Source organism: Struthio camelus, chromosome 12, assembly GCF_040807025.1.
Source record: "Struthio camelus isolate bStrCam1 chromosome 12, bStrCam1.hap1, whole genome shotgun sequence".
Taxonomy (NCBI): domain Eukaryota; kingdom Metazoa; phylum Chordata; class Aves; order Struthioniformes; family Struthionidae; genus Struthio; species Struthio camelus.
The window spans coordinates 25128525-25143830 of NC_090953.1; the positions used below are offsets into that span (position 1 = coordinate 25128525).

The following is a 15306-nucleotide window of genomic DNA, read 5'->3' on the forward strand; positions in this document are numbered from 1 at the left end:
CTTCACATCACTGCTATGAGCATTTGATAGGCTACTCTGAAAGGAGAGTGTGTGTTTCTTGTTTCCTTCCTAGACAGAAGGAGATGTGGGCACGTGTTTGTGTGCCCAGGTCCGTGCGTCACCGAAGGGTTATTGGTGTATTAGGAGATTAAAAAAAAAAAAGGTAGTTTCCGTGGCTGAATTCAGATCATTCAAGATAACTCATATTCTAACGAACTTTGGGGGCTATTGCAAAACTCCTCTTGAGGCGATTACAACCGTAGTAGTTGACTGTAAAGCTAGATTTCTTTGGGATGCGTGGCAAACAGCGTCATGCACGTGCACCCTCCCTTTGGAAGAAATGCTGAGAAGTTGTGGAGAAAGAAGTACGAAGCACGTTTTTAACACTTCTTTTCTTTTTCCTCCAAACCCAAGGAGTTTTCCAGGCTTGTACATGAGGAATAACTGGCATTCAAACGTCTCGTAGCTCTTAGAAAACGCTGGAGTTGACACGTCAACTTCTCTCCCTTTGTCTAGTTTGTCCCCCGGTGAAAAATCGGTAGGAAATTTAATAGCAGGCCGTTGACCCAATTTGGCAGAAGATGTAACAGGGCGGTGCTGACCAACTGATTACTTCAACGTATCTTTAAAGATGTTTCATAGATTTTCATAACCCTGCAGAAACCGGAGAAGGGTTGCATGCCATTTGAACAAAGTTAATAACCTCTGCAGTTTTAATCCTCACCAGGGCCTCGGTTCAGTGCTTACGCTTACTTCTCAGTTCTGCTTCTGAAGTTCACTCCTGGTTGACCGGGTCTGTGCTCAGTAACTGGGGTCAAAAAGTAATTTGGGTGCACGCGCCGCATAACCCGGCCTTCTCAAGTGGCGTTTTTACAGCAGCGATGCTGAAGTGGCGATAGCATAATACCCGTCGCGAACGCGCCCTTATTAAAGATATGCTGCTTCTGTGCAAAATGGCCTTGGAGTTCCTCTCTTTGCCTTCTGCAGCGAGGAGCACGAGGTGCTTCACCCGCTCGGGAAACGGTAGCGATGCTGCAAGTCGAAGGTTGCCGTCTCTCCTGGGCAAACTGTGCAGCTCCTAAAATGCCATGTTAAATAATCCCTGTGTTGATAAATTGGCTAGAAGAGCTGCCTGATCCAAATATCTGGCACCTGGCCTTTCGCTTCTGCTTGTCCCCTACTAGCCTTTTGCGTTAGCGATCGGCGCCGGGTTGTAACGCTCTTCCTATGCGATAACGAACGGGCTGAGCTTGATTAGCTTTGCTGCCGCTGGCTCCTGCTTTCGAGTCTCGATGATGAGCGATGCACCGCAGAGGAGGGGGTATTTATTTTGTGCTGGCTTTTTAAAACAAAATGTTAGTGGGAGTGTTTATACTGGTTACAAGAGTGCTTTCTGCTGTGTTTTTGTTTGGGTCAAAAATGTTTGAGGTTGGATGTCAGAGGCCGGTTGCCGTTACGGATACGGCCTATGGTTTGTTTGTTTTGGACAGAGTAGGTGGGATGGGGATTTGGGTTTTTTTTTGAATTTCAGTATCACTCTGCATCCCACCGTAGCTAGTGGGGTCTGCACCGCAGATAACGTTCATCTTATCTATAGAAGCGTTCGATTAAAAAACGCATAGCTTCTGGCAGTGTCTTAACTGGTTTTCCTTTCATCGCTCCTGTTTGCCTTCTGATACCTGTGCTGTGTAGCCACTGAGATGTTATTGCAATTCTGCGTGAGAAATTGGTGCTCTTTGTCTTTAAAAAAAATTCTTCAAGATTTCTTCCCACCCCCCTTCTATTCTCCAGACTTTATTTTTCCCCTTAGTCTGAAAAACTTTTAATTTTTTTTTTTTTTTTTGCTAGAATTGAAACATTGCTTGCTCTTGCTCGTATATTAGGTTAGCAAACAATATAAACGCTGAATCCAATAAGGATGGCAGACTGCACGCCGGGGAACTTTTTATCCCAGCAGATCACGTGAAAATATCTCTAAAAGGTTAGCTGGGCCTTTGCCAGGAAGGCAGGTCGCTGAAGCGTGGCTCTGCGAAGGCTGTTGTGCAGACGGCGTTTCAGAAACCACGGCGGGGTTTGAAGCGGCGCTGGAGGGGGAGCGCGCGCGCGCGCTCAGCAGGAGGAAGAGCACCGGCTCCCTCCGCCGCGCCGAAGGCGTCCCCCCGCCGCGCGTCTCGCCAGACCATCTCGGCGCCCGGAGAAGCCGAAGCCGGGGCGGTCGCTGGCTCGGCGAGAAGCGAGAGAGGTCCGTCTCGAGCGCTGGCGCTGCCCTCGCGGTGACAGCGGACGCCCGCGCGGCGCTCGGTGCCGCGGCGGCGGAGCGGAGCTGGGGGCTTCTCCTGCGTTGGCCTCGAGCGCCGAGTCCGGAGTCGAGCACGCGGGCAGCTTGTGACGCTGCAGCGCCAGCGTGAACTTTGCACAAACTCTTTTCACGTGTAAGCTTTGAGCCTGTTTTTTTGCTCTTTCTGGCAACCCTGTAGCTCCAAGGAGGCAGGAGAAGTGCAGGGGAAAGACCTGAGGTTTTGAAAGGAATAGGAAGTCAAAATAGCTTTTTCTAATCAGCTTTTAAGAGTCGGTAGGCAGAGCGCAAAGCTTTGCCGCAAAGGGGCAGTCTACTCGCTGCGTATTTGAGGCCTTCAGATTTGAGGGGCTAACCTGCGGTTTGCAGCGTGAAACCATCTGCCTTGGTGGATTTTTTCATAAGGATCGTGGCAAGGCGAGGAAAAAGCTGCTGTTACCATCAGGGTTTTAAGTGCAAGAGAAAAGGATGCTTCACCCGAGGTGATCTGTATGTAAGCTGTTGCAGTTTTTGTGTAGGTAGCAAGGTGGAAAAAAAAAAAAAAAAACCACTCATGATTCTGGCATTTATTCAAAACTTCAGCTCTTTCCTAAGAGCTCAGGCCCCGGAGCCCTCCAGCCCGCTACCCAGGCTTTAAGAGCGGCTAACAGAAGCTGTGCAACAGGAACATATATTAAAAAACTAATGCTCTTAGGTGATCACGTACAACTTCTGTTTTCTGCTCGTTGCGACTCATTGCTTCTGCGGGAGAGGGTAGTGCGTGACGGTAGAGTACAAAGATCGTCTTGTTTTGCCTGTAGCAGAGAGGCCCTGTGAAATGAAAGTTTCATAGGTAATCGTAATTTCTTTGATTTTTTTCACTTTGGGAATGTGGTTGCAACCAGCAGAACATCCACTGAACTTCCTTTTTTAGGGGAAAGGGAAAATGCCGTTAATTTTCTAGGTGTTTTTAAAGAAGCAAACAAGTGACGTTGCGTTAACATCTTCTTCAGATTGCAAACTTTAGGTCCTGTACGCCTCCTTTCTTTCTTAATTTTCTTCTTTTTCCGTTTTTATGCTTCTGGGGTGTTTTAAACTTTTTGCATTCAATGCCTTATCTGGACGCCAACAAGTATTTTGAATAACGCCAGGAGAAAAGGCCTTTACTCACCGTTTCGATTCTCAGCGCAGGGCGGAGTAGCAGGGATAGGAAAGCAGGGATGGCAAATACAGTATTTTCTGAGCGCCAACAGATGGGAGACATGCGCTTATGTGTTTGAAGAGGCTGTAATCTTCAGAGAGCTAAAAAGCCTACTGCGTGTATGAAAACTGCCTTTTACAGAGGTTTATAATTTGAATACATTTGATTTTCTTTTCTTGCTTATATCTTTTGCCATCTCTAAAACACAGGCTACTGAAACTTTAGGTCCTCGCTCCAAGACATTTTAAAGAGAGTTTTTAATTTTTCGGGCTCTCTTACCCTTGCTCTCAAATAGTAGAATCATCTTGGCAGAAGATATTTCCAAAAGTAGATTTAATTTGAAGTTAGCCTGAATCTAATGCCCATCGTGAAAACTTTCAGGCCAATCTCATCAACAAAAGCAGAGATCTTAGGATCTCGGCAGATGTTGGCCAACCTTACCAAGTGGCACTTCCAGCCTTTAAGTAGGGATGCCTGTGATAAAACGTTTTTCCTTGTTAGTCTCATATGCAGGAAACTTACTGATTTAAACGTTCTCTTCAATTTATTCTTTGAATCACCAATTTAAAGTGTGTTTGATCTATTTTGCTTTTGAATCAGTAAGCAATGTTTTTTTGTGTGTGCAAGATGTTGTGCTTCCTTTGATCCCGGAGCGGTTGTTTTGGCATTGCAGGAGCTATTTTTATTTTGCTTTGTGAGTTAATTTTATGAGCGCCGCAGCGTTGCAGATCTGCTTTAGCGGTCATGTAGCAAGGCAGGCAAAAGAGACAAGAAGTTGTGGATGACAAAAGCTGCTTCAAAACACGAAGCAGATTTTTTGAAATGAACCATCCTCTGGAGGAACTAAGCGGGATCGCTTATGTTGGCGAATGCATTGACCGTAAACGCAGAGACCCACGAAACTGGTGTAACAGCCTATAGCGAGCCCGTTTGTTATTGTGTAGTTGAGAGCTAGCTGCAAGCAGTGGTTTTTTGTTTTTCTGTTTATAAATCCGAGTAATATGAAAAGGACTTCTAAGGTGGTGATTTTAGAGGAGAGCAGAAGTCCTTGCCAAAGAGTTAAGTTAAAAATCAGTCAAAGCAAGGGAAGGGAGACTACCTGGAGGCAAGCCATACATAATACGTGCCGTATATTTTGTGGAGCATTCGCGTTTAACGTATGTATGAGTTAGAAGCTGTGTGTTGCCTTCAGCAGGCCGCATGTGTTCATTACCTCGTTCTTCTAAACACTCTAATAAATACAGATATGAAATATTTCGGTGTGCCCTTCAGCTGCGTACGATGAATGCAGCCTTTACACGTCGTTAGCAGGGTGTTATCAATTATGTTGTAAGCGCTGGAGCTTTGGAAGGAAGAAATTGCATTATTAAATCATGCAGAAAAAGGTAAAGCACATAAAGCTTGCGGAGGGGAAGGAATGTTTAAGCGCTTATTTTAAATGCTCTGCTGCAGAAGAGTGGATGCAAGTGTAGAGTTAAGTTCTTTTTTCAATAACAGGCCTATAATTACAATTAAAAAATCCTGAATATTGCACACCAGCTTGTGTGCAAAGACATTTTGCACACTAAGCTTCTTTCGTGCTGCCGCTCCTCAGCTGTCTAGCGATACCCTATTGAGCAAATAGAAATTAAGTGCGAGACCTGTCTAAGGTAACAAATTGTGACGCAGCTTTTCTATTGCCCCTCCCGTATTTCGTAGACTTTATGGACTAACGTTATTTTAAAAAGTCTTCCCTGTGGCATATGGCAAAGCGACACGCACGCCTGAATAATTAACAAATGGTAGAATAAAAAACGGAAAGCTTGTTTTCCGAGTGGAATACTCCAAGAATTTGGGGGGAAACTTTTAAAGTCATGCTATTCAAATCACAGCAGCTCCTTGCCTTGAAAAGAAACGATAGCCCCAAACAATCCTCCAATTTTGCAGTTTGATACCTATGTATGGAAAGGAGGGCCTTTTTCTATTATGTAACATCATCCGGGATCTGTTGTAAAGAATAAATACTTCATTGAAGTCTTTAAAAACAAGACAAAACAAAAACCATGAGTCATGAAAAACAGGCTCTCTACGCTGTTATGTTATAAATTGATGTTGTACGAAGGCAAAGTGCTGTCTTCGCTCTTCAAGCTATTTAGAAGTCTCTCATTTAGAAAGCTCATGCAGTTTTGCATACTGTGGAGTCCGTTCCCACAGCTGGTAGACATCGATCTGCCCGCAAGAGTCAAGCGGAAGCCCTCATCCGGTTGGGGCTCTCCTGGGAGCTCTTGCCCTGGCAGGAGAGGCTGAGGGAGCTGGCCTTGCTTAGCCAGGAGCAGAGAAGGCATCGAGGGCACCTAACCACAACCATGCGGGAACCTGTGAGGAAGTTCTCAAGAAGATGGAGCCAGGCTCCTTCGTGAGGTGCACGGCGGGAGAATGAGAGGCAACAGACTTGAATTGGAGCAGGGAGGTTCTGCCTTGGCATAAGGAAAAGATGTGTGTCCCGCGAGGACAACTGCTACAGGACCTAGAGGAGCTGTGCTGTTTCCGTCCTTGGAGGTTTTCCAGACCTGGCTGGGCAAAGTCCTTCGCAACCGGGCATGAATTCGATGTTGACCCTGCACTGAGCAGGAGCTTGCCCTAGAGTCCTCCTGGGGTCTTTTTCCAGCCCAAACGAGTCTGCGAGTCGGTAAACTCTGTGCATAAAAGTGCCGGGCTGCCAGAAGAGGCACTGGAGCAACCTGTATATCTGCGACAGGGTTTCTTTGAGCCGCGTGTTGCGGCAGCTCTGCCAGAACAAGTTTAGCTCTGCCTCCTTTGTGCTTTGTAACCCACGTGTAAGATGGCCAAGTTTCTTTGGTGGCCTGAGCCTTCAAGAGTCCCTGTCCCAGCCCCTCTGCCTTTCCTCCTGTCTTCCCTGGGAGTGCAGGGGGCAAAATGCTGCTCTCTGTTTACACTGTTGCGAGTCTGGTGTGACAACAGTTGTAGTCAAGGGATTATCTGGATTTGTTGGTATAACCGAGAGGAGAAATTGGCTTACAAGGAGCCAATGGATTTGCAAATAAGATCCGTGTGTAAATGCGCTTTCCCCTCTCATATTCTATGTATGCTGCTTTGCCAGGAGTTTCCTACCAGTTCTTCTAGATGTATAGAGCCATGCCTTCTAAAACGTAATTGTAGAAGGATTCCAGATCTGGGCCTTGCGTTACTCTGAGGTGCCCAGCTCCTAAGTGTAGCAAAGAGAGGTTCTCACGGGGACTTTTCCGTTTGCCCTGTGGCAGAGGGCATCTCGAGAAGTTGTAGGAGTCAGTTGTAGCTGACCCGTGAGGAGCCTGGGTACCGCAGGGCTTGGGGCATGCTTAACGGCGCGGTTTTCCCTTGCAGAAGAAAGAGGAAAGTCCAGAGGAGGAGTTGTGCGCGTCCACTATAGAATTATAAATCCCCTATATAAATATTTTGCAATGTAAAACTATATATGACTGTAAAGAGGAAACGACGCTATTCCTTATTGTGTGCTCCTCTGGCATTATATAGAAATGTGTTTTTTCTTAAATTGCATGTCCTTGTCTGGACCAGTTAATTGTACTGATTTATGTTAGGACCCATCATTATGACAGTGAGAAATGCTCATGCAGCTTGGCCTTCCTTTTTGCCTACAGATAGATTTTTCTCATATTTGTATGTGAAAGTGGCGCTGATTGTTTTCCAATGTTATCAGATTAAATAGCCTGAGGTAGAACAGTGTGTTAAAGAATTGGTCTTGAATAAGTTTTACGTAAATCACCGGAATTCTCACCCCCCGCCCCTTTCGGAAATGCAAAAAAAAAAAAAAAAAAAAAAACCACCAAGAAATTCCTCACCTTGTTTTTTTTTTTTTTTTTTTTTTTAAAAAAAAACACCATCCCAAACCTTTTTCTTCAGTAACGGGAACAGAAAACAGGCCAGTTTGCAGTTCTGACTGCCAGCTGGATTTCAACATGCTTATTGGATCGCTCAGACGTTTCAACTGCTTACGCTGGGTCTTTAAAAGTAGTATTTAAGTCTGTAATACAACAGATCTGTTCAGTTCTGTTGCTCATATATTTTCATTGTACGCTTGCTCTTGGTTTGTAACAAAGCTTTTTTGGGTAAGCGATAATTCCAGATTAACTGTTGCAATGTTTTGTCATGATCTCTGGCCCATTGCTTATCTGATAGTGTTTTATTGCCACTGAGCCCGAAAAAGCCGGGACAGCGTTAGTCTCGTCATTACTGTTGCGTGGAGTCTCGCGTACGCTGTGAATTTGTGAACGTCAGTGATGTTCTTGCTGTCATGGCAGGAGCTACAGACTCTGTTACTGTCTTCTCCAATTCCAGCTTCTTGGAAAGAGGCGGGGGAGAGAGCACATACTGGATTAACTGCAAATAAGAGCAAAATGTTGTCAGAAGAGCATGTGATTGTGTTTAAAGATACTATCACAAAACATGTAAGGAAAAAGAGGTAGTTTTCTGTGGGGGAATAAGATAATAGGAAATGAATGATGAATGTTACCTTTATTCTTTTGCCACTCTGTTCATGTACCTTGATGGGAGGGGTTTTTTTCTTAATCTTCTCACCAGTTAAATTGAACCACAGAATCTTTGCAGCTCAGTTGAGGAGAATAATAAATGCTTTAAAAAAAAAAAAAAGCTGTGAAAAAAGAAGCATTTGTTCTTCGGTGGGAAGTTCACTGCGCTCAGTGCAATAATTGGAAAATTTGGCGAGAGGTGTTTCAATGCCATCTATAACAAGCCACCATTTGTTGTAGTTCAGGGCTTTATCCAAAAAGGTGTGTGTGAACCTCCCATGGATGACAGTTGCCTTGTTGCCTATTATCTGGTGACCAAAACCACCCCGGACCTGACAGTCGCCGCTGGCGTTGTAAAGCGTTACGTGATTGGTATGCGCGGAAGCACTGTGGCACAACTCAAGATAATAAGTTGGACCAAGGAATCATGAACAGGGAGAACAAAGATAGCCCATATGCGCGAGTTACTGCTGTACGGCCCAGTATTTAACCAAGCTGTTTCAGAGTGTGCGAGTTTTGGAAAAGTGCAAACTGCTTATCCCTCTCTCTCCTTGTTTTTAGTCGTTGTCAATCAAGTGAAACCTCTTGCATCATGCTTGAGAGAACGGCGTGGTTTTGACGGGAGGCAGGATCATTCCTTTTTCCAAGACAACTGTTTGAAGGGCAGTAAATCTGCCTAGTGTGATTTGTAGCTCCCTTTGATAGTACCTGGAAAACTTCAAATGTTCAGTAACGTTCGCAGATTTAGTGTATAGCTGTACAGGCATTAGCCTCCCCCTTTGTAACCCTTCGGTCAGTACCAGGCAGTACCGACCCCAGTGTGTGTTTTCACATCGCTTGATACGGTTGCTGTGCAATATTCAGCCTCCTCTTTCCTTCTCCCGGAGTAAACTCTTGAGTGATCTCGGTGAAGTTAAATACATGTATCTTCCCCCCCCCACCCCCCCTTTTGCCATCAGTGATGGGATTTATAGTGTGATCTCATGCATCCTCCACTTGAATGCACCGAAGTGAAACAAGGCAAATTGAAGGGGCGCATTTCATGGTTTGCTTGACCAGAACGGCCAGGCAGTTGTAACAAATGATGGATTGTGTCGGGAACGGTGGAGGACACAGCAGAAACTGAAAAGTAGACGAAAGCTTTGGCTGGAAAGAAATATGAACGTTGGACACGTGAGCTTAAGAAATGAACCCATTTTAATGCAAACCATGAATCCTTTCCAATCACCGTTTTCTTTTTTCTTTCAGGCTGTGACTGTGCGAAATTCCATGGCTAAATCGCTGTACAGCGCCCTGTTTGACTGGATAGTTTTTAGAATTAACCATGCACTCCTGAATTCAAAGGATATGGAGGAAAACACCAAGGTAATGCCTCGAGTCTCTTGCCAGCACTTTTTTTTTTTTTTTTTTTTTTTGCTGCGCGTTTCTGTTTTAAAATGCAGAACTACGGGGTAAAACCTTACCCAAACTGCTAGCAGCAAAGTGCTTAGCGTAGAGTTCGCTTTTCCTCGTGGAACATTGCTGTTAATATTTTAGAAGGAGTACATAATTATTTTAAGTGATGCTTCCTGAGCCAGGCACAGTGAGCAGCCTCAAATAATATATCCTCAAAGCGGCTAGGGAAAAGGTTTTGTTTTAGTCGCAACGGCTTGTTCCCCCACCCCCTCCAGGAAGAGCGCCAAATCATTTTTTCCTCCTCATGAGTAAGACTATTGGACTGTAGGTGATGAGGAAATATATATATGTGTGTGTGTGTGTATATATATATATATATATATTTTTTTTTTTTTTAAATCTTGCTAGCACAAGGTGTTTTAATGAGGTAGCTATGCCATAAAAAAGAGAACGGAAAGCCTGTTGTGCCCAAGCATGTATTGAGACAGAGGATCTCTAACTAGCAGAAGAGCGAGATGAGGGAAAACATTCAAACGGGAAGAGTGAAGTCAGTGCGGTGCCTCACTGATTTCCCAAAGAATTTATGGAAGAGATTACGTGACGTTTCCTGCGATAGCAGGGGCTGGACTTGATGACCCAGGACATCCTTTCCACTCCTGTGTTCCAAAAACTGCAACGTAGTCCTCTGCGCTCACAGTGGAGACTGACCCTTGAGTAGCTCTCGAAAAGCATGGGTGTATATATGTGTGTGTGCACGCGCACGCTTGCAGCTAGCCAAATACCCTGGGCTTTTAAACTTTGGGTGCAGGCCAGCAGAATTTTTTGGTTGTACGTCCAGGCTGCGGCTGCAGCTGCCAAAAGGATGATTGCTTTGCTAAGTGCTAACATTATGTTTGAATTATACCGTAGGATTGATTGAAGCTGCAGGGACTTGCAGTGTATCTCATCTTTTGTTAAACTGCATGGAAATGCTTGTAATGGTTATAGGAACATAATTATAGACTGTAAGGAGAATGCGTTTGTGTAAAGGTCGTATTTAGTGTGCAATGGTGACACTACGAATAGAAAAGTTTGTTAAAGTGGATAACATATGACAGACATGTCTTGCGCCTGCACGTGCTCCCTCTCCCTCTGCTTAATATTTTACTGAAAAATTTGTGTTCTTTCCTGATTTTCCAAGTCATGAAAACTTGTTTGTTCTGTCTGAAAAAAGCCATTTGTGTAGTTGGTGAATTTGCAAAAGCTGGATCCCTTTGGTAAAGGAAATGCTTCTCAAACACTAGTTTGTTTTCATGATCTAGTTTCAGAGACATACTTTTAAAAAAATTACATCTCTCCCATAGCATTTACATATATAACAGGGCTTGGGCACCGTTAAGTTTGCAAAATCTAGTCAGAATATTGAAAACAGTAGGGTGCAACTAAATATGTATGGGCTGTACTTCAGTTATCAACCTCAAGGCTCATCAGGCAAGAGCTTTAAGATCCCATACTCATGCTTCTTACCTGCATCGCTGTCTCTGTGTCCTCCAGGTGAGACTCCCGTTCTGCATAACTGGCTTCCTCTGTCTCCTCTTGCCCATCTCCCTGCGCTATCTCCAGGATTCATAATTCCAAGTTCTCTGACCCCTAACTGCATAACTTTGTCCCAAAATTGCATGGTAGCTGTAAGATCTATGTAATGGAGCAAGTGCTGGGAGCTGAGAGTCTTGTCCTTGCACAAGAACGTATCCATGAATGTTGGCAAACGCACAAAAACTGGAGTTATGGGAATATGCAAACTCCTACCTGTGGCAGGTGCCAAGTGTAGTCCAGCAAACTGATTGTGGGCTGTGTGTAGTCCAGACTTGCTGAGAAGTGCTTGGGTGGGCAAGATATGAAGATAAAGAATAGAAATATGTACTTCTATATACTGTAATGTCATTGGTTTCATCTTCAGAGCCCTTTATGAACATTGGTTAATTTTCACAGTTCCCTCAGAAATCCAGAAAATACCTGAATTCTGTCCTTTTTACGAACAGAGAAGTTCAAGTGGAGAGTTGACGTGCATTGCACAGAGCTACAGAGAGGAGCTTTGTTAAACTGCGACCAGAAAAGTTTCTCTCAGGTTGCTTTACGGAATCACCTTCTCGCCCCTTGTTAGCCCCTGACTTCAATTCCTCTAGCACCGAGGAAGGAAAAAAGCTATCATGAGCGGCTGGGGGTGGGAACAGTTGCATTTGCCATTCTGTGCCTGCCGTTGATACCCACAACGAGCAATTACAACTGCTGCTCGCTTCTGCACCCTGAAGGAACTGAGCTGATACTAATTAATTGTGTTTACCCTAACACCTCACAATCCTCTTGAAATCCTTTTGCAGATTAGGCTTTGAGAAGCCCTGGATTAGACTATAGGCCCTTCTTAACTCCCATATGTGCTCTTGGGGGTTTAGCAACATGAGCGAGGAACTGCGAGGTGAGTCAGGCGTGTGGAGGTCTGTCATCTCCAGCATGGATGTGAATGACACCAAGCAGGGCAGGAAGCTTGAGGGACCATCATTTGCTCTTCTGGCCAAAACTGATAGATCCTGGCTCCTTTCCACAAAGGCAATGTGACAACACTTAGATGATGGTGTTTACTGCTATGAGTGACAGTGTCTACCAGCTTCTAAAAAAATTTCTCCTGATGCACTTACTTTCCGATGTGCGAAAGAAAACCATAATCTGCCATCCTCCCATGAAAGGTTGATGACTCCTGAGTTGCAGTGGATTAACAGTATGTGAGCTCCTCTGCAGTAAGTGGCCATGTAAATGCTTTAAGTTCAATGTAGATGTCATGAAAGCCCTCTTTCCTTAAGGAACGTGGGCTTACTTTGAGGAGAGAGCCTGCAGATGGGCAGTTGCTGAGGAGTACGCTGGCAGTACGTGCTCTTACTAACCTCACGGGAATTTATTGGTACTGGTGTGATCCTGTGCCACGCTTGTCACTGGTGTTACTTTGACTCTTCAGGTGTACTTTCAAGTAATCCTGCAGATTTCGAAGGTGGGGAAGGTTGTCAGCTGAGGAATTGCTGGCAGAGATCGGTCTTCTGTGGCAGTCAGAATCCATATGAAGCATAGCTTAAAAAAACCAACCAAACAAAAAAAAACAAACCTCAAATCCATCCAAATTCAGAGTAAGTATGGGAGGAGAACTGTATAGTCACCACTCCATGTCAGTAAGAGGAACAGGGGTCAGAAGCTGACGACAAAAGTGAATGTGAAAGTACATTTTGTCCCTGAGTGCAAATTTGGATTTCAGTGTTCTGAAATCAGAACTCAGCTGTTCTGTAAAAACCCCGTGTCTGAGCTTTTTGCAGCCTTTGCAGGAGTTGTCTTCACGCAGGGTGGCCCTTCGCCTGGGGATAGCTCAGGCCGTCAATGTGTACGAGTGGAAGTTGGGGAAGGAAGCAAATACTTGCAGACACTTGGTTGTGCGTATGGTGCACACAAAATGCTGCTTTGCTCCCTGCTCTGCATGCCAGGAGAACATGTGTAGCCATCTCCGTATTGGGCAAACGGATTTTTGCTGAAGCAAAGCAGTTGTTGCTCCAACCACCTGAGACAAATCTCTGTAGACCAAAAGATCAGCCTGTCTGGTGCTTATAGCATTCGCCAGTGAGGCTGCAAAAGAGGCTGTTCGTGGCTCAGGGGCTTTAAGCCCCTTCAATTTCTGATGGACTCTCTGTCTTGGTGATAGACAGGAAGAAAACTTAGATCCTAACAAAGTTGGTGGCCCCAAGAGAACTTGGGACAATTAAAAGGGAGAGAAGTTTCGTGTCCCGATATGTGTGTGTATCTGATATCGGCAGAGAGGAGAAGATCCAAATATGAAACTAGAGTAAAAAAAAAAAGAAAAAAAAAAACCTCAGTCCTCATTCTTTCAATATTTTTCAAACTAGCATTTGAAAGACTCAAGTCAGACCTTTGATATCCAAACTTAGATAAATGTACAGTGAATTATTTTAGGAAAACACAGTGGGATTTGGCTTATCTTGCTTGCTGACAGAATTTGTAGTGTGTTATTTCTGAACTGAGTTTTGAATAGTTATATGATACGTGTTGTTTTACACTTATAACAATGCCGCTGTGTTTCAGCCTCACTGTGAATCACTGGCTGCTAATGTGTGTTCTTCATTATCCGTGGGCTTTTCTCCATAACTTTTGGATTCAGTTATGCAAATGACTGTTCTTATGATATTGTGCAAATTGTCCAAAATTTAACCTTTATTAATGAGGTCAGAGGTTTTTCCTTCTCATGACAACTAGAATACTAAACCTCAGAGAGATCTTTTATTTAATTCACATTTTTATAAATTAGGCTAAGAAGTCTTACAAATTCTTCTTGTTGCTTAAAATGATGATATAGTGTAGATCGTGTTTTAATGAAAGAAATTTTGGCAGGTTTTTTTAAGCTTTTCCCATTTGGTTCTTGCAAAGTGTCTTCATTTCCTGCTAAATAACGATGTTATTGTTTTCAGATGAGGTGCTCTGCATGTGTTCATGACACTGAAGGTGAATCCGTGCCTCTCAATAACATAAATTAATGAATGAGTTTATTCTTGGATATCTGACTTGAAACAGAGGAAGAATTGCTGAACACTGAATGGGTTTAATGCGCATCTCTCCATTATTTTCAAGTCCCAGCTTCCCAGTTCCTGGTGTGTCATTGCCTCCTGCTTTGCGCAATGTGCCAGCGAGCGTGTTGTGCAGCTGCAGATTGCAGTCATCCTTTTAGATTTACTGGTGGTGGTTTTGATTTTTTTTTACAGTGTTGGCTTTGTTTGCAATGTTGTTTTCAAAAAAAAAAAAAAGGTTTTTTTGTTCCCTAGAATTTGAAGCAAACCTATTTGTGACTGCCAAAATGTAACATGTAACTCTATGGTGGAATGACATCACCAGCGCGCGTTTGGAGGCAACATCGGTCAGCTCCAGCAATCTCTGTTTATTGCTAGTTTGGGGATTGCAGAGCAAGTGAACTTAGCTTTGAGCTGGTTATTTGCTGCATGCCTCTAAGGCTCGTACTTAGTGTTTAACTCTGTGATTCATGTTGGTGACGTTTTTAGAAAAGCGTGAGGCCGCTGTTATTGTCTCAGATAGAGTAATTCCTGACCCAGGAGTCTCTCAAATTTAAAAATCCTCATAGATGCACGTTTAAGGACAAGAATTTTGCCATAAACTTATCTGCTAAGCAGCATTGTCTGCTGCTAGTCCTGCTGCGTACTTGTGCAATACTACAAACTTGCAGGCTCGTCCATACTGTGTACTTGTTCTCTTTAACTATTAGTTTCAATAGAGAAACAATGGTAAGGCATGAACTAAATTTGGCTACATGAAGTCTAGTTTATGTTCTATCTTTGCTGATTTCCATACGGCACTCACTTGAAATGTTAATATTAAATTGTTTGAGAGAGCTTGACAAGACCGTCCCTGTTGAGTTTGAGTTGTCCATTCGTGGTGATGGCTTAACCGTGTCCCCGGTGCATCAACACGGCGCGTGTGAAAGCGCGGGCACCTGGAATGGGCAATTCAAGGGCGTTTCTTCAAGTTTGTTCATTTTTCCCATGTACAAGCCTTGTGGGTTTCAAGTAGTGCCACAGAGACTTTCATCTAGAGTAATTTTGTGAAATTTTTTATTCTGTGCACAAAAGCATGGACCACAGTGGAATATCTGTGGTCGCAACCCATCTCGCACAAGTGGTGCTGCAAGTGGCTGATCGGTGTTTTAGATTTGAAGCAGTCGCTTCTCGCGCGGTTTGCATTATCGCCTTTTTGCGTGTATATTACAATAGAGATAAAACATTTAAAATGCTTATTATCCTGAAAATTAAAAAAACCATACTGAAATTTAATTTAAAAAGAAAAAAAGATAAGCCAAAAGATGTGCTTGT

General features: G+C 43.9%; 1 protein-coding gene across 10 annotated transcripts in view; it reads left to right on the plus strand.

Annotated features, from left to right (window-relative positions):
- The window catches only part of MYO9A (myosin IXA), a 225775-nt gene that overhangs the window by 125673 nt on the left and 84796 nt on the right, over nucleotides 1-15306 (plus strand). For all 10 annotated transcript variants that reach the window (XR_011143653.1, XR_011143652.1, XM_068957968.1 and 7 more), the window contains one exon: nucleotides 9251-9367. Coding sequence is in view for 8 of the 10 variants with exons in the window: in XM_068957968.1 (XP_068814069.1) it covers nucleotides 9251-9367 (117 nt within the window). In the remaining 2 variants the exon portion in view is untranslated. The remainder of the gene's footprint in view (nucleotides 1-9250; nucleotides 9368-15306) is intronic.